Source organism: Mesoplodon densirostris, chromosome 3 (assembly GCF_025265405.1).
Source record: "Mesoplodon densirostris isolate mMesDen1 chromosome 3, mMesDen1 primary haplotype, whole genome shotgun sequence".
Taxonomy (NCBI): Eukaryota; Metazoa; Chordata; class Mammalia; order Artiodactyla; family Ziphiidae; genus Mesoplodon; species Mesoplodon densirostris.
This window is the reverse complement of record NC_082663.1, coordinates 16970269-16995615: the sequence shown is the minus strand read 5'-3', so window position 1 is coordinate 16995615 and position 25347 is coordinate 16970269. Positions and strand designations below refer to the sequence as shown.

The 25347-nt window shown below is 34.9% G+C and overlaps 1 protein-coding gene across 2 annotated transcripts in view; it reads left to right on the top strand.

Moving 5' to 3' along the window:
- The window catches only part of CDH18 (cadherin 18), a 333943-nt gene that overhangs the window by 84869 nt on the left and 223727 nt on the right, over positions 1-25347 (top strand). For both annotated transcript variants that reach the window (XM_060091599.1, XM_060091600.1), the window contains exon 2: positions 2949-3243. In XM_060091599.1, coding sequence (XP_059947582.1) covers positions 2949-3243 — 295 coding nt within the window. The remainder of the gene's footprint in view (positions 1-2948; positions 3244-25347) is intronic.

Below are 25347 nucleotides of genomic sequence, written 5' to 3'. Positions count from 1 at the left end.
AATGAATAAATTCACTTTCATACATGCATGCAACTGTCTCTATGCAACTCATTTTACTGCTTCTTTTAGTAGTTAATTTACTAATGAAGTGTGAAACTTTGAAAGCTGTGTTTTTCATATTTTGCTAATGTATTTTTACTCCTTTTTAGAAAAACTCCAAAAAAGCAGTTTTGAAATGATTTAATTGGTTGAATCTAGCTGAGTGATTCCCATCAGAATTTTGTCCCTGATTATGTCCTATGTGTTTTCAAGAAATAAGTTAAACTTTTCCTGATGTACTATTATTTATGTTTCAGGTGCCTTCATTTTCCCATAAGAATAGTTCTTTCCTTATATTGTCTTTTTCTATATTTTATATGTATTTATTTATAGCTGCATTGGGTCTTTTAAATTTTTTTAACATGTTTATTGGAGTATAATTGCTTTACAATATTGTGTTAGTTTCTGCTGTATAACAAAGTGAATCAGCTATATGTATACATATATCCCCATATCCCCTTTCTCTTGTGTCTCCCTACCAACCTCCCTATCCCACCTCTCTAGGTGGTCACAAAGCACCAAGCTGATCTCCCTGTGCTATGAGGCTGCTTCCCACTAGCTATATATTTTACATTTGGTAGTGTATATATGTCAGTGGTACTCTCTCACTTTGTCCCAGCTTACCCTTCACCTCCTGGTGTCCTTTTTTTTTTTTTTTTTTTTTTTTTTTTAGATTCCATACGTAAGTGTTAACATTTGGTATTTGTTTTTCTCTTTCTGACTTACTTCACTCTGTGTGACAGACTCTAGGTCCATCCACCTCACTGCAAATAACTCAGTTTCATTTCTTTTTATGGCTGAGTAATATTCCATTATATATATATATATATATATATATATATATATATATATATATATATGCCACATCTTCTTTAACCATTCATCTGTCAATGGATACTTAAGTTGCTTCCATGTCCTGGCTCTTGTAAATTGTGCTGCAATGAACATTGTGGTACATGTCTCTTTTAGAATTATGGGTTTCTCAGGGTATATGCCCAGTAGTGAGATTTCTGGGACATATAGTAGTTCTATTTGTAGTTTTTTAAGGAACCTTCATATGTTCTCCATAGTGGTTGTATCAGTTTACATTCCCACCAACAGTGCAGGAGGGTTCCCTTTTCACCACACCCTTTCCAGCATTTATTGTTTCTAGCTTTTTCATAATGGCCATTCATTTCTGATGCAGGCTTTCTCTAGTTGTGGCGAGCGGGGACTACTCTTCACTGAAGTGGGTGGGCTTCTCATTGCGGTGGCTTCTCTTGCTGTGGAGCATGGGCTATATGGCACGTGGGCTTCAGTAGTTGTGGCATGCGGGCTCAGTAGTTGTGGCTCATGAGCTCAGTAGTTGTGGTTCATGAGCTTAGTTGCTCTGCGACATGTGGGATCTTCCCAGACCAGGGATCGAACCCCTGTTCCCTGCATTGACAGGTGGATTCTTAACCACTGTGCCACCAGGGAAATCCCTATATTTTGTCTTTTAAAATATATCTTCTAAGAGTTCAGAGACTTTAACATAAACCTTGAAAATTTTCACTTTACTGTGGCTAGAAACCAAAATGCTATGTGAACAAGGTTATATATTTTCAATGTTTGCAAGGGTCAGAAATGTGCAAAAAGTGAGTAGTTGAGGTTATGTGATGAAAAAGGTTTCATATGAAGGATAACTGTTCAGATCTCTTGGGAGAAACCATTCTTCAGGTATGTGTTTGCAATTTAAGAAAATACTGAGGTTGTTCTTAGCTAGAAATATAGCAGTAGTATTCATAGAAATATTTAACTGAACTTTGATGTTATAAGTTATAGCAAGATATTAAGTGTGAACCATAGGCAGTTTAAAAGAATTTGCTAATATATATATGATAAAAAGAAGCTTATAATTATCTTACCGTTATTTATCTTTCTTGTTGAAATCCTCTGCTGAAATATTACTCTATAATGTCTATTCAAAGAATATTCGATCATTTTAATTTAATAAGTGAAATTTTTTAGTGTATCTCAATTAATTAAAAATTAGGAGGCTTCCCTCATGGCGCAGTGGTTGAGAGTCTGCCTGCTAATGCAGGAGACACGGGTTCAAGCCCTGGTCTGGGAGGATCCCATATGCCACGGAGCAACTAGGTCCGTGAGCCACAACTACTGAGCCTGCGCTCCACAACAAGAGAGGCCGCGATAGTGAGAGGCCCGCACACCATGATGAAGAATGGCCCCCGCTTGCCACAACTAGAGAAAGCCCTCACACAGAAACAAAGACCCAACACAGCAAAAATAAATAAATTAATTAAAAAAAATAGGGCCTACTTATTGATTAAATCTATTACTGTTATTTAAATTTTGAGTTAATGTTTCATAAATTTTCAAGAAAGAAAATATTCTACCACAAGTATTTTTAAAATTCTAAATGTAAACAATTAATCTAGAAAATATTTATTTTTCTAAATTATAAAATTAATGCTTCTGTGACAAATAAGTGCCTCTTTTGTGGAATTTTTAATAAATAGTTTGAATGTCAATTTGTCTTACAATGTTTTAAAAAAATCCCTACAAATGTGGAAGGCAGCAGTGATTTACTGGTAGTTTCTTTTTTCAGTTCTATTCTATGTAGGTAGTAAAGTGTGGATTTAGTAGAATGACCACAAGGGTTATTGTTTTTCTTTTAATAAGTATTGCTTATTAATTTTTCTTCCATCAATAATTGTATCTTAGGCAGATCATAATAAAAATATCCATATTAATACCAACTGGAGAAAAACTGCACTCCTATAGATGATTGTAGCAACCCATGGGACACTGTGGAGAGAAGAAAAGTCACAGTCAAACTAAGTATTAAATTATAGATTTAATAGAGAGAACACCATGTGAATGAAGTTGGAGTATAATTTCGTGTTAAATTATTCCATCTTTATTTACAGCTGCACTCCAATTCTGACAAAGGTGATGGATCTGTGAAGTACATCCTTACTGGAGAAGGTGCTGGGACTATATTTATCATTGATGATACCACGGGTGACATCCACTCAACAAAAAGCCTAGACAGAGAGCAGAAGACCCACTATGTGCTTCATGCTCAGGCTATTGACAGACGAACAAACAAGCCCCTTGAACCTGAATCTGAGTTTATCATCAAAGTGCAAGACATCAATGACAATGCTCCAAAGTTCACAGATGGACCATATATCGTAACTGTGCCTGAAATGTCAGATATGGGTAAGAGAAACCATTTTTATATTTTGGCATTTAATATATTTTTGGTGATCCAAAAATCATCTTTTGAAGACCAGTTTTTAAATTTTTTGGGGGGAGTGAAGAAATCTGAAGAAGTTCCAAAATATTTTCATAATTTTCTATGGCCTAAGGTATTATAGAATATTTGGCCTAGCTATTCTAATATTTATTAAAACAAATTTCTGAATCTGTAAGTTTAAGAAACAGCTTGATCTCAAGGTAAAACAGCCATAAATGAGAAAACACTTGCAATTCTTGCTTAACTGGCATAATTCTTTGACCATACCAACACATTCAGTGACAATTTGTATAGATACATATAATATAATGTTGGAAATCAATTGCTATGTCTTTTATGCTTGCAGGTTATGATTAAATTATAATAGTATTAATAGTACAAGCAATAGCTACATTAATCAATAAACTTTGCTGATACTCCTAAGCATTTACATCCCTTATTTATTTTAAAATATATGACCACCCTGTGAAGTATTTTGAATACCGCTTTAAAGCTGTGCAAATTGGTGTACAGTATATAAGTAACTTTCCAAAATTCTTTCCTAAATTGCTAGAAGAAATTGACTCTAGGCTGTCCTGAATGCAGAGCCTGCACTGCATTTGACAAGTCGCGATTGAGGTCTCCAGTCTTCTGATCATCTGGGGTTCTCCCACCACTCACAGATTTCCATGGTTTAGCTATTTTAGTTTATTTTCATCTCAGATGATAAATTTCCTAAATATAATTAAAATAAAGTTCAGCTGTGATAATAATATTTTTATTACCTCTGTGAGGCTCTCAGTTTGAATTTAGAATGTATATTTTGAATAAACGTTTTACATATTTAAGTTTTAAGTTACATATTTAAGTATATGTATGGGTTTTAAATTAGGTATTATAGTCACGAATCAAATCACTCTGTGCAATTGGATATATATATATATATATATATATATATATAGTTTTTTAATTTTAATTTTTTTCCAGTTTTATTGAGATATAATTGACATACAGCACTGTATGAGATTAAGGTGAACAGCATGATGGCTTAACTTACATATATTGTGAAATGATTACCACAATATGTTTTGTTAACATCCTTTGTCTCATATACATAAGATTTTTAAATTCAAGATTGCAGTTTATATTTTTTTCCACACATCCACTCATTTTAGCTCTCCTGAGATTAGCAGATAGCTTCTGAAGCCATTGGGGAAGCAGGTTAGAAAGAGAGTGTAAGTTATCCTTCTTAACCAGAATCTCAGGGGAGAAAGCCATTGCTAATATGGCTCCCCAGGGACCAGAGTAGAATGCAGGGTCCAGACTCAGAGAGCCTGTGGAAAGGTCCAGAAGACACTCATGCTCATTGGTCTCTTAGGAAAGTTGAACAACTCAACACTATTATTTCTGGCAGGTGAGAGTTTGTGAGAAAACTCCAGAACAGACTTGCTCCTAGCACCTTGTCAAGGGACTGACAGCCCATCTGCCAGTCCTCTTCTCCTATAAAAGCAAAGAGCTCTATGACTCCACCACTTGTGAGAATGCCACTGGTAAGGTACTGCCAGGGGCCAAGTAAGAACCCCAGGGAGTGCAAAGGAAATGACGGTCACCAGTGCAGGCAAAGCACCATAGAGAGAAAAATGGGCACAGCAGTCATTACCAAGAAAGAGTATTGAACGGTAGATAATCAGAGCACTTAGTGTTTTAAGCACACTGCAGAGAGATTTCCGTAACTCAAAGCCATGTTTTCTATAAACAAGTAAACAACAAAAAAATCAATGTATGTATTGAAGCATGAAGGGTCACTGATAAGACCCAAATTATTTTTCTGGAACTTAAGAACATCCCAGACTGGAAGAAGGAGCTAAAAATCAGAGGACAAAAATACAAATATATGGCAATTGTGAGAAATAGATGAGACATAGAGTTTATGTTAATTAGACCTAGCATGTGAATAACACATGTTTCCAGAGAGCAGGAAACAGCAGATGAAGGAGAGGGTTATAAAAGTGTTATAAAAAAATAACACTTTTTCCTGGAGGTGAGGAATATACAGAATTTACATGTTTAACAGACTTTCTGAGTTCCTGGAAAGGGTAATAGAATAAGAATCAAACTTAGGCTTTAGGAACTTTGCCAGGATTCAACTAAGGATACAGAGAAAATTTTTACAAATTTTCAGATATTTAAAAATTACCTATTAGGAAAAAACATTTTCACATCATATTTATCACTTGAAATATTTGAAAGTGGTTAACAATTGAATACCACTGTCAGCCTACAGAGAAAAGACTGAAACCCCAAATCCTTCATTCAGGCAAAACATGATTCATCTGTTAGCATGAAATAAATATGTGGAGAAGGATCCAGAAAGTATATCATCCTCCCACCTTATCTAGAAAAATATTTAGGAAAACAGGTGACATTGAAAATAGTTGAAATGAATCAGAATAGAGATTGAAAAGCCAAGGAAAATGACAAGGGGAGGAAAAAAAGTTATCAGAAATGTACCCTGAAATATATACGTGTGTGTGAACACAGTGAAAGCTAAGTGGGTACATGTGAGCCTGTTAAAGAATGCTGGACATTTAGGAAGCATGAAGCCTAAAGGAATCATTGCAGCAAAGGCTGGAGGACTTAGGAACAAGCCAAGACATTCCAGTCCTCATCTAGGACTTGGAGAGAAAGGTAGGAATGGGAGGGAAATACTAGTGAAGCTGACCCTTGAACTACACGGGTGTGAACTGCGTGGGTCCACTTATATAGGAACCTCTTACACAAAGGCCAACCGTAATAGGTTATCTGTGGGTTTTTGACTGCACAGGAGGTTGGTACCCCTAACCCCCAAGTTGTTCAAGGGTCAACGGTATTCTTAAGTTCTTTTATGGAGACAAGTATGGTTGAAGGAGAAATATTTAATGCCTGAAAGTAGTGGAGAAAGGGGACAAAGCAGAGTAGGCTTTCAGTCTCTTTTGTACCACAGTTCCACGCATGATTTCTGGTGTATGGCAAGAAAGAGTATGGCAAGCTTTAGGCTGAATATTGGAAATCATATTGTGTGTGTGTGTGTGAACTCACTGTGGAAAAACAAATACATAAAAATCATTATAATAGCATCAAATGCACATTGTAATATGAACATATGGAAGGTGATATAAAAGTTAGTGGAGTGAGAAACTCACCTTACATTGTGGGCTTAAGAGTGAGTGGTATTTGCACTGCTTCTAATTTTAGAAATCAAACAAACAACAACAAAAAAACTAGTAATGTGGTGCAGGACAAAACAGTAAACCATGGCAGTGGAGACAAATGCAGCCTGCTCTCTGTTTCTGTAAACAAAGTTTTACCAGAACAAAACCATACCCATTCATTTAAATATTGCTATGGTACTTGGGCTTTGCGTAGCAGAGTTGAGTTTGCAGCCAACACTATGGCTCACAAAGCCTAAAATCTTTACTATGTTGCCTTTGTTTGTTTGTTTCTATTGGGTCACCTTTATTTCAACACTTGGGCGGAGTCTAGGTCAGAGGGCTTTTATATTTTTTTATTTTATTTTACTTTTTTTTTCTTCACTGGAGCATAATTGCTTCACAATGGTGTGTTAGTTTCTGCTTTATAACAAAGTGAATCAGCTATAATTATAAATATTTTCCCATACCTCTTCCTTCTTGCATCACCCTCCCTCCCACCCTCCCTATCCCACCCCTCTAGTGGTCACAAAGCACCGAGCTGATCTCCCTGTGCTATGTAGCTGCTTCCCACTAGCTATCTATTTTACGTTTGGTACTGTATATAAGTCCATGCCACTCTGTCACTTTGTCACAGTTTACCCTTCCCCCTCCCCATATCCTCAAGTCCATTCTCTAGTAGGTCTGTGTCTTTATTCCTGTCTTACCCCTAGGTTCTTCATGACATTATTTTTTCCTTAGATTCCATATATATGTGTTAGCATATGGTATTTGTCTTTCTCTTTCTGACTTACTTCACTCTGTATGACAGACTCTAGGTCCATATGTTGTCTTTTACAGTAAAAGTTTGCCAACCTCTATTGTAAGGGATTTTAGAGAATGACCCTCTAATACTCTTGATAGACAGTCATCTGCTGATCCAGGGCAGTTAGTGTTCTGACAGCCCAGCTGACTATATACACATATACAAAAACATGACATTTGTCACAAAAAATAGGATCATGCTTTTTCTTCCCTTTAGGTAAATGCTGTTAGTTATCCAATATTCAGCTTCCCCTTCCCTATTACTAAGAGGACTGAGTTTTGATCAGGGTGACACTGTACAGAATTAAATATTCACCTCCTACCATACCTTTTCATCTAAGAATGACCATGCAATGTAATTCTAGTTGGTAGGATGTTAAGCACAGGCAATTAGGTAGAACTTCCAGGAAAGATGTAGGTTTCCTGTCAAAAAATCACACCCGGCATAGTTCACCCATCACCATTTTCCTTTCAATTGTTGCCTAAAGCAGACGTGGTACAGAAATGTAGCAGCCACTTGCAATCATAAAGATGAAAGCCTGTTGCTTAGTGCAGAAAGATAAAAGGGTCCGGAAGAATGATCCATTACAGAACTGATGCTCCTGTTCTGGTCTGCGAATCCCAAGAGCCTTCTTACGAAAGTAAATCTCACCTTTTAAAGCTACCGAGTTGGATTTCAGATACATGCAGCTGCACCGAATCTGAATTGATAGGTGGACAAATTCTAGGTTTCAACATGAACCTAATAACCAAAGAATTGAAGCTAATACTGATCCAAAGGAGTGGTGAGTAAGGTTTTAGCATCAGAAAAGAAAAAGTGATGCCAGTTTCTATTAAGTGGCTTGATTTGGGAATGATACAGAAAATCATCCCTCCTTTCCATTTCTACTATGTAATTGTGATGCTAGATGATTTTGCTATGGCACCAATATTTCTTTCTGTATTTGTTGAAGCTAACAGTTGGTTTAAAATGTCGAAATCATGTTTCCTATCAACTGTAGAATCAATTGGATCCATAGAAGTTCTGATGAGTGGATAAAATGACTACAATCAAATAAACATGGGGAAATTACATTAGCAGAAGATTCTTAGGAAAAATAAACACATGTTAATTATACAAAAAAAATCTCAAATTTAACTAGTAATTTAAGAAACCACGAAGGAGAAGGAGATAGCAATGTTCACCTACCAAGTATGCAAATTTGATAATTCACAAAATTGTTAATGTGCAGAACCGTTAGCAGAAAGGTTGATTTTCATAGTTTTTTGGAGGGTAATTTGGCAATGTCTATCAAAATTTTTAAAAGAACATATATCTATTGTAGAAAACTATTTTTTAGATATACTGACATGGATATGCAAAGATATAAAAGGAAGGATGCCCATTGTAGTATTGTTCACAATAGTGAAAAATAGAAAACACACTTAAAGTACGCTGATAAAGAAGTTCTCAAATGAATGATTCTTCATATACTGATACCCTAGGCAGCCTTAAAATGAATGAATTTAAACGGTGTATGCTGACATTCAAAGATCCAGAGTATTTTAGTGAGAAAAAAGTTTTCAGAAATCTATGTGGAATAGAAACTACTTTATTTTTAAAAATAAATATGAGTTACAGAATATGCATACTCATACATAAGAAATATCTGAAGGAGACACACACACACGTAAAAGTGATTACTTCCACAAAGAAGGCTGCAGGTTTATTTGGTATGAGAGAAGTACATTCTTCTTTATTAAAATAATATATACATGGTATTTATAAAATGATAATGAAAAGTAAAATGTAGATTTGTGAAAATAGACATTAATAATATTTACATTTAAAACTATACCAGTTCCCAATACTAATAATAGCTAACAATATTGTGATAGGTGACAACAAAATTTTCACAAGAGAGGGTGACTGATAAGATCATTGTTTTTACCATATACACATTAATTGAGTTTTGAATCATCCAGTCATTAAAAAAACAACTGTATCCTTTAATCTCTCCAATTCTTTCTGGAAAGAAGGAGAGAGAGAGTGAAGGCATTTAGTGTGCCAAGAAATGTGATAGTGGCTAGTAATAAAATGGTAAATAAAACAAGACCCCTAAATTTAAGCAGGCTGCAGACGTGTAAACAGAACATTTCAATATGGCGTTTGATAAGCAAAAAAATAGAGGGCCCATACAGTTGGACTGGGAGCCCTGCTTGCAGACTAGAGAAGACATCCTCTGAATCTTATATAATGTATGTGGCTTTTTCAGTTAGACAAGGAGAAAAAAGTGCATTTTACATAGAGGACACATGATAAAAAACACTCCTCTCTCTTCCCTGTGGGGTTGTATAGTTTAGAGTGTGTGTGTGCATGTGTGCAAGTGCACCTGCTTGTGTGATTAAGGGGGCATAGACAGGATCATCATGCAAATGATGGATTCCCTATAGAGCTATGCAAAATGTGATATGAGAATACAGAGGGGGCAAGAGAAGGCAGTACTAGGGACCTCTTATGTATGCACGTTTTTATCAGATGACTGTTTCTTGTATATCCATTGCTAAGAAATGGTCGTGGAGCCCTCCAAGGAGTTGCTGGGTGTTATATTGCCAGTGAGAAAAACATAATGTGGTAGTATATTTCTGTCAGTGAGTAACAGAAAGCAGACAAAGTCTGTGGCATTCTGGATGTTTTCAAAAAGAAAGATGCAAAATAAACGGAAGTGGTTTTTGATGCATGTTTTAAAATAAGGTTTTTCTTTATCTCTTAGATTTACATACACCATGTAATTTCAACTATTATCTAGGGAATCATATCCCCTTAGAAGAGTTTTGCAACCTTTCCACTATTGACATTTGGGACTGGATAGTTCTTTGTTATGGGGGCTGTCCTGTGCATTGTAGGATGTTCAGTAGCATCCCTGGTCTCTCTACTTATTAGATTTCAATAGCATCCCTCCCACCGCTGCCATATCGTGATGTCTTCAGACATCGCCCAAAGATCTCTGGAGGCCAAAATTGCTCTCAGTTGAGAATCAGTGCCCTAAGAAACATGCAAAATAAAAGAATTAAAAGATTTCAAAATAGAAACGTGAATGGGAGAAAAGATATTTGTTAAATTTCAAGTCACTTCCGAAGAGAATCCCATAGTGTTGAAATGCTCATGCCATATATTTTGTGACCAAAACAAATTCTATCTGCCCAGGTAAGCAATTTTCGTGTTTAAGTATTAGTTGCCATATTTAAATGGATAACATTATGAAAACAGTGAGGAAAACCATTGAATAAAGTAGGGATATTTGTGCTCACAGAAAGAAGAGTAACAGTGTGGCTACATGACAGTCATCGTGGTGCTCATTTAAATCTGCCTGTTTTTGTAGCATTGATTTAGAAAAGGACAATTTGAATTATGATGGGTGTCTAGTAAGCTACTGGGTGTCACATTGCTTTTTTAAAAACTTATATAAAAATGTGATTGCCTTCAACAAAGTGAACATATGTGGACAGAATGGCATTATAATATTCTGGAGGGCAAATGTAACCTGATAGGACTGTGAAGAGACTGGTACATATTTTATCAATACACACTTAACAATTTTTGTTTTCTTTTATTCTCTGATATGTGGTTTATTATCATTCCAATCTTGATGACTTTACCACCTCCTACCGATTATTCTATAGAAGTGCTTCTTTACTTTGATTTTCCATAATTTTATTAAAAGTCTGTGTTTTTCAAAGAGGACAATAACCATGAGATGAAATTATTCCCTTTTTGGAGTCAGTGTTCGGGTGCATGTGTGGCTTTTTGAAAATGAAGATAGAATGAATAAAATATTATTTGTAAATAGCATTGCCATTCTCAGATGGAAAGGGAACAATTGTCTTAAGACTTTTAGTGATATTATGATAATATATATTATTATAAAAAAGCTAGCAAAGGTTTATTTTTAATTGTGTGTATTGGTAAATCTCTTTTTTAAAAAATAATAATTTTGTCTCTTCTATTTGTGTGTAAGTATACCCACATTTCTTCAATTCTAATATTACTTTTGCCTGGAATCGAAAGTACAAATTTAAATTTGGTTGCATTGCAATCACCTTAAATTTTCAAAAAATTGCTTTATATAGGGAAATTGTTTCAAAGAAAACCATGCCAGATCACAGTCTAATTTGCTTGAAAATAAATTTCACATCTTCTTTTTTTTTTTCATGGAAACATATTTATAAGGAAATATATAAATCTCTACCTATTCTCTTCTATATGTTAATAAAATATACCAATAATTAAACATTATTTAAAAGCATTTTTAAATTGTAAGAGATTATAGGAATAATTGTTTTTAATTAATTGGAGAGAGAATAGAATATACTTTATGAAAATTATGAATATATAATTTATGAACTCTAATTTCAGTGGAGTACTAAAACTTAATTTGGCATATCAGGAGAAGATACAAAGTTTTACTCTATGACCCTTAAATTCTGCAAGGTTCTTTGTCTTTGGAGATGTATTAATACATCCCCAATCTTTTTCATGTTTTCTTTGTTCCCTTCCAACCTCTAAACCCCAGACCTGTTTCCATTTGCAGCTGTGTTCTTTGTTGCAAAGCAACAAGAAGAGACACCAGCTGTGCTTATTTTATTGTGCTGTTTGTTGGGGAAATAATTTAATTCTTCCCAAGCATCTTGGGAGCTTCACCTGGATGTCTTCCAGGATTCTAGTAGCCATTTTATAATTATTACCCTAGGGCATAACTTCAGAATGAGATAATTTCAGTAAAGTGAAGCTGACACTGCAATTCTACATAGTAGATTAGAGTGCATATGAAGAATCATATAGAGCAAGTGGTGAATCATACATTGGACAAAATTTTCGAAGATTCATAAGTTTTTTTCTTCTTAACTTCCTTCTCATAACTTTTCTTCTGTATCAGTTAGCTTTTGTTCTGTAAAAAACCAAACCACAATTTACTGGCTCAAAATATCATCCATTGTACATGGACCATCAGAAAGAGAAATTAAGAAAACAATACTGTTTACAATAGCATCAAAAAGAATAAAATACTTAGGAATAAATTTAACAGAGGAGGTGAAAGATCTGTACACTGAAAACTATAAGACACTGAGGAAAGAAATTGAAGGAGACCAAATAAATGGAAAGATAGTCTGTGCTCATGGATTAGAAGAATACTGTTAAGATGTCCATATTACCTAAGGTAATCTACAGATTTAATAGAATCCCTATGAAAATCACAATGGTGTTTTCCACATAAATAGAACAAACAATCCTAAAATTTGTATGGATCCTCAAAAGACCCCAAGAAGCCACAGCAATCATGAGAAAGAATAAAACTCGAGGCATCACACTTCCTGATTTCAAACTATATTATAAACGTGTAGTGATCAAAACAGTGCAGTACTGGAATAAAAACAGACACATAGATCAATGGATCAGAATAAAGAGCCCAGAAGTACCCATGTATATATGGTTAATGAATTTATGACAAAAGAACTAAGAATATATAGTGAGGAAAGTATAGTCTCTTTGATAAATGGGGTAGGGAAAACTGGATAGCTACATGCAAAAGAATTAATCTGGATCCCTATCTTACACCATACACAAAAATCAACTCAAAATGGATTAAAAACATGTTGAATGTAACACTTGCAACCGTAGAACTCCTAGAGGAAAACATAGTGGATAAACTCCTTGACATCAATCTTGGCAACGACTTTTTAAATTTGACTCCAAAAGCAGAAATAAGCAAGTGGGACTTTAGAAAGTTTCTACACAGCAAAGGAAACCATCAACAAAAAGAAAAAAAAAAAAAACTTCATGAAATGGGGGAAATACTTCACATTCATTCTTAGGGCAGCATTTCAAGAGAGTGAGAGCAGAAGTTTCAAGGGTTTTCGAAGAGAAGGCTCAGAAGTTCTACTACTCTAATTTTGCTGTATTCTATTACTGTACATCACTTGAAACAATGTTCTGTAAATATTTATTGAATGATAATATGTCACCTCTTTCCACCTACACTTATGTTTGGAGGAAAGAGTTTGTAAAAATACAGCCTCTTAATTTTTTGAACATCATTGTTTGGATATCTGGTAAAACAGTTTTATTGCTTTATGGAGTAATGATTCTTTTTTATTTTCTTGTAAATAATTACATTTGTTTTTTTTCAAGAAGGACCAGAAAACCAATTTATTTTCTCACTTTTATTCAATGATTGATATGATCTACCAGATTGCATTTTATGCTACTTCAGATTCCTTAGTTTCTCCATTTACTTTTTTAGAAAGTATACTAGACTTGGAATTCCCCAATAAAACTGATCAATTCATAATAGAAAGTACTTCACTGGAATAGATAAATTATTTCACCATAAGTTGGACCCAAATTTACAAAAATTAAATCTCCACATTATGTTTTTTTGTTTGTTTGTTTTTGGACGCACCATGGGACTTGCGGGATCTTAGTTCCCTGACCAGGGATTGAACCCAGGACCTCTGCAGTGAAAGTGCACAGTCCTAACAACTGGACTGCCAGGGAATTCCCAAATCTTCATGGAATGTTTTAAAAAATATATTCAAAAATGATTTTCATGTATATGCTCCTCAGTGTAGGAAATGTGAATACAAAGCAAATCAATCAGTTTTGGCAATTCTAGATACAACTTATGTTCAAGTAAATGTAAAAAATATAATGGGTGAAATTTTCATAATGGCTAAAGGAACATTCTGGTGTATAAATTAGCCTTGGAACTTAATACTTCTCTTCATGGAGATAATGTCTTTTTTAAAAAAAAATACAACTAAAACTTTTTACTACACCTGACCTTAGGGCATCCTGGGCTTATTACAGTGGTCCCCAACCTTTTTGGCACCAGGACTGGTTTCGTGAAAGACAATTTTTCCATGGACGGGGGGTGCAGGTTGGGGGGGTTAGGGGATGGTTCATATGGTAATGTGAGACACGGTTCAGGCAGTAATGCAAGCAGAAGCAGTTAGCAGCAATGGGGAGCGGCAGATGAAGCTTCATTCTCTCGCCCACCGCTCACCTCCTGCTGTGCGGTCCGGTTCCTAACAGGCAGCAGACCAGTACCTGTCCATGGCCTGGGGGTTGAGGACCCCCAGCTTATATTTTATTGCTCACTACTTTATATTATACATTAATTTGAGCTTATCTGATATTTTACTGATTTGTAGGTCCTTCACATTTTTTATTATTTTATTTCTGTGTCATATGCACCTAACAAAGTATCACAAATATAATAGTCAATAAATAAATAGACTTTATATGGAATAAAGACAAATTATACTTTTTATAGAGGTGAAGAGCTATTATTCCATGTGATTTTTCCCTGTATACTTATCACATAAATGTATAGATATAAAATTTTCTTATTAAAATCATTCTTAATATTTACCAAAATTTACTGATATTTTATATAAATGTATCCTAATTATGGCCACTTTTGTTGTTTTTCTCCCTCTCCTCTCCTTTCCTCTTCTTTCCTTTCTTCTTTCTTTCCTTTCTGGAGAAATAGACCAAACCAAAAATCGCATATTAGACACTTGCCATTACTTAATTATCACCGATAAATTATAAAGTGAAAAATATGGGAATTCCCTGGTGGTCCAGTGGTTAGGACTCCGCACTTTTACTGCCGAGGGCCTGGGTTCAGTCCCTGGTTGGGGAACGAAGATCCCTCTAGCTATGCCAAAACAAAATGAAACAAAAAGCCTTGAAGCAGTCTTTCTGTCACTAAGCCTCTCTGAGTCTAGAATCACTGTCCTAAAATGAAGCAGCTATACATTCCCATCATTATATATATATATATATATATATATATATATATATATATGTGTGTGTGAAATCATTGTATTAGAGCACATACTGCTGAAATTTCATTCTAAAAACTCATGTGCAATAAATTCAACCTCACTTTTTTTGGTAGTTTTGCCATTTTCTAGGAGTCAGTTATAGAGTGAAGGCATAGCAATCAGGTGTGGGGTGAACGTTCTGTGTTCAAGTATACAGAGAAGGCTCAGCATGAGGTATAGGGAAAAGACTCAGCAAAGAGGACTAGAGTGAATACACAGTGCCCAGCAAACAGGTACAGAGTGAACATACAGGGATCAGGACCAGAGGAAGTCATTGTGACCACTTGTAGAATGAAGACACAGTGATTAAGTATAAAGTAAAAACACTGCATTCAAGTATAGCAAGAAGGTATAGTGCTGAGGTGTGACAGAAGGCAAAGTGATCAGGTAGAGAGAGATGGCACAGTGAGAAAGAGGAATGTCTGTGCCACCGTAGATTCCTGCTGCCATCTACCAGATGTCTTTATTCCCTCTGTTTTTCAGGGTTCAGTCCTTGAGAGTCATAATTGCCTGCCGTCTGTCTTAATTGAGAGTCCTCTTGAAGTCCGTTAAGTTTCTCTCAGCTAAATTTCATTTCCCACCTTAGTAAATGGAAAATATTTTCTTGCTCCCATACACTGGTAAGGAGAAAACTCTGTGAAGGTTAGTCTAGATCTTTTATGCTTTCACATGTTAAGCGGCCCCCTTATTATTAAATATCTTATGGTCTTTATTATGCTGAGGTATGTTCTCTTTATATCTACTTTGTTCAGATTTTTTTAAGATAAGGGAGTGTTGAGTTTTGTTAAACACTTTTCTGCATCTATTCATGTGACTTTTATTCTTCAAATTGTTAATATGTTGTATCACATTGACTGATTTGCAAATATTAAACCATCCTTACACTCTTGGGATAAATCCCACTTGATCATGGTGTATGACCCTTTTAATGTATTGTTAAATACATTAAAAAAGGGCAGTGCTGTGTGTGGGTGTGTGTGATTTTCCTCTCTGGTTTTGGTATCAGGGTGATGTTGACCTAGTGGAATGAGGAGTTCAGAAGCACATTTTCCTCTTCAATTTTTTGGAATAGTTTGAGAACTATATACCTTACTTCTTCTTTAAATGTTTGGTAGAATTCACCTGTGAAGCTATCTGGTCGTGGATTTTTGTTTGTTAGGTGTTTTTTTGATTACTGATTCAATTTTGTTACTAATGATTGGTCTGTCCATATTTTGTACTTTTTCTTGATTCAGTCTTGGAAGATTGTATATTTCTAGGAATTCATCTATTTCTTCTAGGTTGTCCAATTTGTTGGCTTATAATTATTTGTAATAATCTCTTATGATGCTTTATATTTCTGTGGTGTTGGTTGTAACTTCTCTTCCATTTCTGATTTTATTTATTTGAGCATTTTTTTTTCTTCATGGGTCTGGCTAAAGATTTATCAATTTTCTTTATCTTTTCAAAGAACCAGCTCTTAGTTTCCTTGAATTTTCTATTGTTTTTCTAGTCTATATTTCATTTGATTCTGCTCTGACCTGAATATTTCCTTTCTTCTACTAACTTTGGGCTTTGTTTTTCTTCTTTTTCTAATTCCTTTAGGTGTAAGGTTAGATTGTTTATTTGAGATTTTTCTTGTTTCCTGAGATAGGTCTTTATCACTACAAACTTCCCTCTTTGAACTGTTTTTGCTGTGTCCCATAGATTTTAGAACAGTTTTTCCATTTTAATTTGCCTGGCTGTTTGTGAGGCCTAGACATGACTTCTGTAGGCACGTTAGTGGGCAGGGCTGGTCCCCAGCTTGGCTGGTTTAGAAGTGTGCTTCTAAGTGTGATTCAGCTGCTGCGAGAGTGGTGATGCACTGGGCTGGCTCCAACATGTCTGACTGTGAGGCACCGCCACAACTGCTGGTGTGCTAGGCTAGACCGCAGAGTGGGAGCTGCTTTAGAAAGCCTCTGGTGGCAGCTGGGGACACGCACTGGATGGGGTAGGGTGGAAACTGCTTTGGAGGGGTGCTGGTGCCAGTCCTCAGGGGAACACCAAGGCAGGGCACATGGTGTTAACTAGTTAATGCAGAGTGACAGAAATGGTGCCCAGCAGTGCTGGGCCAGCTAGGTGAAAAGAGAGTAAAAAAAAAAAAAAAAAAAAAAAAAGAAAAGAAAACTGGCACCCACCAGCACTTCTCTCCCTGGAGAAAGTTTCACCTGCTTCCTGCTCCTTCAGTCCGTGTCCTAAAATTAGTCAATGAATCTCCTTCTCACATGACCCAGGCACATTTTAAGCTGTTTCCTCTGCACTAGGGCTTGGGGTGAGTAAGTTTGTATGTAAGGCCTTCGTTAGTGATGTATTAATTTCCTCTGGCTCCCCTAGACGTAAGCCCCACTGATTTTCAAATCCAAACATTATGGGAGCTCGTCTTCTCCATGCTGGTTTCCTAGGCTGGGGAGCACAGTGTGGGGCTCAGGACTCAGGGAGGCCTCTGCAGTTGTGATACCCTTCCCACTTGTGAATTGTCACACCAGGGGTATGGGTTTCATTAGACTGCATCTCTGCCCCTCCAATAGTTTTCATGTGGCCTTTTCTTAAATCCTTAGCTGTAGAAATTCTGTTCTGCTGGTCTTCAGGTTGTTCTCAGAGATTGTTGTTCTATATGTGGTTGTAGTTTTAGTGTGTCCATGGGAGAAGGTGAGCTGAGGATTTTCATCCTTTGCTGTCTTGAACTGGACTTGGAGTTATCTACTATTAAATTTCGACTAATCAATCCTAATCTGACTTTGCTATTGACTTTCTTCATGGAAGAAAATTAGTATTGAATTTTTGATAGCACACTGAACAGTTGTTGGCAAAGGAGTCATACAAGCCATGGTTCCATTTAACTAAGGCCATCAAAATGGAATGTTTCCCCAGTCTCACTGATGCGTTCATTAGTGTAAGTCTAACTAAATGATCTCAGTAAATCTTCCACTGCTGTATCACACTGAAGTGCCATGAAATATTGGAAAAATAGTGCTCCTTCTGAAGGGGACACTGCTTTGGAAGTTTATCACAACATGGCATGTATATATGGCAAGGAAGAAGCAAACAGAAAAATAAGAACATGGGATGGCCTTTGTTTTACCCAACTGTTTGTGGTAAGTTGTTATCGGCAACAGAAAGAAACTCAACTAGAAGAATCTAAGTGCACATCAGTAAACAATATGGACCATCATGTAGCTGTGAAACTTATATTTACAAAGATGACATGGACATTTCCATGCCATGCTCTGTTATTACAGAAAAAGCTGCATAGAGTTCAGTTTAGTATGTACATGACTACAAGACAGACCTTTGAATGAGTGGAGAGAGTTATGAAAAGACATGTAAGACACTGCTATGATTTCTTTTCTTAAGGGAAATAGGACAGGAGGTTTTTTTTTTCTTACTAAGATCATGCTTGACTTATTTAATTTAAAATATTCTGTAAGATAAATACAATTAACAAAAAGAGATTGCTTTGAGTAGGAGTATTTCTGTATTGTCCTCCCAGCAAAGAGATGTAAGAGCACCAGTCTTGGAATTGCTTTGTAACTAAATTTACACTTTGTGTGATTAAAGCAGTTACTGACAAAGTCACGGAAACCTTGGCGATTCCAAGCAACATTTCATAAACCTCTTCCACCAGGTTTAATTTTCAGTCTTAAAAACATATATATACACATACATATATATGTGTATATATGCACACACACACACATACACAAAATGACACATACACATTTTATAATAAAATTATGTATAATTATATATATATATATATACATATTTACATATATGCATATACACAATAATAATAATATAGCCAGCCTAATGAGGCAATAAAACTCTGTGGTCTATACTTTGATTTACCTGATTGAGTGCTTTGCAAACACCTGTATGTACAGAACCAAAGTAGCACGCATGTGATATATTTATGTTTGTATATTTTAAATAATCTAGATCATATGTTTAAATAATTTGATCTCAGGAATTAGTTTCGGTATACATCAAGAGAGAAAACAGGAAGAAACATTGAATATAGATGAGCCAAAGAGCAAGAACCATAATTATGAAACATTTTATGTAACTGTATCATAAAGGCCATTTTCCCCAAACATAGTGTAGTATTTTTAATTCAAAAGAGTCATTTTCAGCAAAGTTCCACAACAACATTGTAGAGGGTGGCAGTTAAGTAGACAGTGCCCTTGAAGGAGGATAACTTGATGCAAAGTAACACTAGCTCAACCATAGTTTGCAGTGTGAGTGAGAAATCAACTTTTATTGTTTAATGCCTCTGAAATGTAGGGATTGTTACTGCAACATAATTTAACCCACTCTTTCTGATATTTCTCCCCTTGACACGTCTGAGAGGATATTCCAAAAGTATTTTGAAATACATAAGTATTTCAAAAAGAAATCATAATAACAAGATAGGGTGCCAACAGTGGATAAATCCAGAGAATCCAAAAGTTCCAGAGCATTGAAAACATTAAAAATTAATTAATGGGGTAAAAGAGACAGATCAAATTTACAGGCCTAAACACTAAAGGTGAAAACTGTTCTGCTCCCAAATCCCCTGTAAATACAAAAATAACAGAGGAAGTCACTTGGGCAACTTATTAAAGATTTCAAAGCAAGAAAGAATTTTTTCAACCTATTCAGTACGTACAAAGAAAATGTGTTTTTATTATACCATTAAAGCCTTTGATTTTGGTTTGGTTTGATTTTCCTAAGGATGGCTCACAGAGGGGTATTGGGACATAAGGATGAAGCAGAAAATAGCTTCCAGTAAACCAGAAAACCCACATAAGAGAGAAACAAAAAAGAATAAAAGAGCTCTTACCAGTAGGTGAATATCACAAAGCCCTTTCTTCTGATGCAAACGACTCCTCCCCCTGGGGACACAAGAGTCCTTGATCTGTCTAGCAATATATGAACCCATTCTGCCACACTTATTAAGATGGAACACTCCAACTTAACAGGGGAAACATCAAATCCATTTTTAAATTTTTTATTTTAAATTTTATGTTTTCTGCTTTATTGAGGTATAATTGACAAATAGGAATTGCATATATGTAAGGTGTATAAGTTGATGTTTTGATGTATGTGTACATTGTCAAATGATCACTATGGTCAAGCTTATTAACATATCTATCACCTCACATAGTTACCATTTTCTTTTTCCCTTCCTTTTTTTAATGTATGTGTGTATGTAGTGAGAAGACTTAAGATCTACCCTCTTAACAAATTTCAATTATGCAATACGGTATTGTTTACCATAGTCACTTTGCAGTACATTACATCTACAAAACTCATTCATCTTGCATAACTGAAACATTGTATCCTTTTCCAACATCTCCTCATTTTCTCTCTCCATGTCCTACCCCTGGAAGCCACTATTGTATTCTCTGTTTTAGGAGTTCGAATATTTTAGAGTCCACATATAATTAAGGTCATGCAGTATTTGTCTTTCTGTGTCTGGCTTATTTTCCTTAGTATAATGTCTTCCAGTTTCACCCATGTTGTTGCAAATGGCAGGATATCCTTCTTATTTTATGGCTGAAATATAGCTACATCTGTATCACATTCTCCTTATCTATTCATCACTCCGTGGACATTTAGGTGTTTCTAATGACCTCAGATATATAAGTGAAAAAATATCAAAGATGAAAAGATGATGAATTATATATGTTTCCTCAGAAATCATTACAGGCACAACATCTGCTGCCTAAAATCAATGTAGCAAGAGATAGGGATTTAAACATTTTATCTATAATAATAAAAGTAATGCTACCAAAACTAAAATTAATAAGTAATTAAAATTGCATGGTGGGGGAGATATATTGGGAGGTAATGTAGATGCAGTGCATTCTTCATCTTTAATTATATCAATGACAATTTTCAATTGTGATACAATGAGAAAAATTTAAATTAAAATGAAAGAACAAATATTAGGGCAAAGAAGATGTTGTTACTTTTAATAGTAGATCTGGTAAGAGTAGGTATGGGACTAAGAAATAAAGAGGATTTTAATTTTATATCTGTATTGTTATGTTTTATTTTTGGTTACTGTAAAATATGGAGACTGTGCTATTAAAATATTTAAAAATCAATTTTTCAGCTAACTGGTGAATAAGAAATTGAAATTATTGTATTTATTCAATGATTGATATTCATGACTGTCAGTTGTTTATGTGAGTGGATATGTACACATATATTTATATAAGTATGTATATATAACACGTAGCATATACTTTATTATCTTCTATTAAACACTTCTGAAAAATTATTGCAACTTTTGTGAGCAAAGAAGGACAAAATATTTCTGTCCCTGGTATTCTGTTTGGTAGTAATTGTTTCATAGTTTACTGGTTTTGATTTTATTTCTGCTTTTGTTTTTAGCATTGAATGAAAATTCAGCTTAAATAATAGTGTGTTATTCAGAAAAATGCTGAACTTGTTAATAACTTTTATTTTTTAAATGGAATACTTTGTAAAGCATGAGCATTAAAACAACTTATAGATACAAATTCTAATTTTCAATAAGAAATTGATATAAAATCAGCAATTATGCAGTGCACTTGATTATCACACATGTTAAACTAGGGAATACTTTAAGAAGTATTGAATTACTATTCCTCTATATCTGTAAATAAATAGATTGATAGATAGAGTATATATATGTATGAATTTTCCTCCACGTTAAAAACATTCTCCCCGAAATTCTCATTTTAAAATTTTGCATAAAATAGACAGCTCTCCAAATGATATATTTGTCACTTTCCAATATGTTAAGTAATTTCAAGCTATTGAATGTAAAGAACACCCAGATTCTCATTTGAAAGTAGTAACTATATTAGAGTCAAGTACAGAACCTAATCTTTATATTTGGTAAAGTAGTCATTATCCAGAATAGAAATGAAGGATACTTGGGGAGAAACGTGTTAATACCTTCTTTATGCATTGGAGCTTAATCAGGAAAATCAAATCCACTGTCATTTAGTTCAATAGAAGGGACTGTGTCTGTGGAACAAGTTACAAAAATGGTAGGAGAAATGAAAAGCCAAATGGTGAACTGTGAGGCAACCACTGAAGGAATTGAGCATCCTTATGGTTGGGAGGGTGGTGTTACCTGACCCCAGGAGCTGGATTTTAGTGAACAGACATGGTAAGCACTAATTAATGTCAATGACAAGTGTTAGATTCCTACAAATAGCAGAACAGGATAGGAAAGTAATGTGAAAGCAACATGCAAGTGGATTTAGAAGATATGTAAGACTGGTGGGGATATGATAGTCAAGTCACTTTTTACTGCAACCATTTACTCTGTACAGAAATCAAGAGAATTGTGAGCATTCTATCAGGCTACAGAAGAGTACATCACTGTTGTCGGTACTTGGAGATTTCTTCCCCCTACGTATTTTATATACAGACTCAGCTGACAAAATATATTTACTGACTTGGCCTTTGGCTATGGTGTGTATGTGGGGTGAAATATAATTCTACCTCTCTACAAGTAGATGAATCTGGACAGGAATTACATACCACCAAGGAAACAGACAAGAACAAAGCAGAAGATCTTGTAACTATTAACACTCAACAGATCATGACTGAATGTAGCGATGGCATATATGGGAAAGAACATCACGTAAAACAGAGAGGACCAGCTTGAATTCTGCCTTCTCAAATTGTTAACTCTATAACCTTCATGTACCTCGATGCTCCCATCTGTAAAATGGCATTGGGTGTAATTTTCTCAATAGATTTATCTTATTATTAAATTAAATGACATATAGCAGAGGGATCCCACATTACTGGCACTAAATACATATTTTTTCCTTAATTTTTTCATTTATGGAATATGCTAAAAAGTTTACTTGAGTAATGTCAAATTTCACATTTGGTAGTTCCATAAAAAGGATCTAATTGAAAGAACACAGAAACTAACAATAGCTGTGATTGAAAATATACAATTAGAATAGTGAATTCTGCTCTGTTACCCAGATGTTTCATAAGTGTACTTGCAGAGGATTTTTTTTTAATCCAGTGACTCTTGTGTGAATACTCAAGGCTTTATAAAATTACATGATGACTGGAATACTGTGTTATTTCTCTGATGGTGAAATTACAGTCCTCCTGTGAGGAATGAAATTTAAGTTGTACCTTGATGACTATTACTTTTTCACAGTCCCTGGAAAAATCTTCTGGGAATTAAGCCCTAAGAGATTCCTTCAGAGAGATACTCTCAGCCTTCATAAATCTCCAGCTTATTTTTACTTAGAGTTCTTGCTCAATGTTAATTCACTTGAGATTTTAACAGAGCTGTGAACCCTGACAAGTCATGCATAATGATTTGCAATCCCAGAGAATATTTGTTTGGTACTAAAATGCCTTATTAAATATTTCAAATTGATCTTCTGAGACTTTCAGGAAAGTCCCCTTTGTTTCTCATTGATATGTAATGTTACAAAATGTATGCTGTTTATAAAACAGTAGTACAAAAAGAAACCACATGGAAAGACTGACACAGGGCAGTCCCAAAAGGAAACAAGACAAGTTTTATTGTAGAAAAGAGATCTTGAAAGCTTTTGTATGTACTTGAATCTTTTCAGATTTGTTTCAAACATCACCTGAGAGGCTCTAATCCCTAGCACGGGATTAGCTAAGTGTGCACCGTAGGAAATATTTAACGTGAAAATATTGTACACTAAATAGCTGATGAAACTTTAACTTTAAGATGCAATGTTTCTGTGGTTATTGTTTTTAATGAAAACAGTTGTAAAAATTTTTTTTTAAATGCTTATATAGCATTTTTAAAGTTTTCTTTGATTGGAAGCCAGTTATGTAGGGAAGGGACTGTTGATTTAATACCTATTGACCAAATCCATATAATAATTTCCAGAGAAAATTAGATTCTTATTTTAATATTTTAGTGGAATAATGGACTTTTAGGTATCTTTACGTCTTTTTCTTGGAAATCTAGCACTTTAGAGGATAATAATTTTCTCTTTTCTATTATGTACACAGTTAGGACCCATAGCATTAATAAAGGAATTGAATTGTCCAATGTGGGATACTTTTCTCAGACATAGATATATCCATACCAATAATTTATTTTTCACTTAAACTTTTAACCAGGAATAAAAAACGTCTTTATTAAAATGACCAATGTAACTAATTAATTTACTTAGAATGCTAATAGGTGGATCACTAGTAATGCCTAATATTCAGAAAAAAAATCAAATACCATTAATTCCTACCTAATTTAATTTTATCTACTTGTAAGATTAACTTTTGATTTTATCTCCTTTTTGATGTATCTGGCATCAAATAGTCTAGGATATTATCAATCATTTCTTTTCTTGGCTTGTAACTTCAGACTCTTGTCCAGAGTCAAAGAACAACCATAAATTCTGAGAATAAATGTCACTTCCTTCCACTGCAGCTGTAGCACAATGTATCAGTTTGCTAGGGTTGCTTGCACCAAAGGATCACAAACTCGGTAGCTTAAACAACACAAGTTTATTGTATCACTGTTCCTGAAGCTAGATGCCTGAGGTCAAGGTATCAGCAGGGCCATGTTCCCTCTTCAAGCACTGGGGAAGCATCTGTTCCAACTCTCTCCTCCAGCTTCTAGTACTTTGCTGGCAGTCTTTGACTTACCTTGGCTTGTGCAAGTATCACCTTTATATCTGCCTTCATCTTCACATAATGTACTTCCTGTGTGTGTATGTGTGTGTGTGTCTGTCTGTCTGTCTCCCTCTAAATTTCCTGTTTTTATAAGGACAGCAGTCATATTAGGGTAGGGGCCCAAACTACTGCAGTGTGACTTCATCTTAATTAATTACATCTATAATGATCCTATTTCCTAATAAAATCACCTCTTAAAGAACTGGAGTTCAGAAATTCAACATATAAACTTTGAGGGAAAACAATCCAACTCATAAAACACACCCTAAGGCGCTTTATGTTTTTATTATTTATATATTTCTAATTTAAAAAAGCCATTTTTTTCCTTAATGTAAAAGAACTTCCAAAAGCACCAATGGTTCTTAAAATGTTCCCATCAAACCTTCAAATAAACAAGAAAATAAAATAAGTATAATGTTTTCCTTTTGGTTTAGAACTCCTTGGTAGGTAATCTTTGAACAATTTATTTTCCACCCCTGCTATTTAACTCACTCCTGCTGTATTCTGGGGCAGGTTGATTTTTGGTTGAGTTGTGTTGTA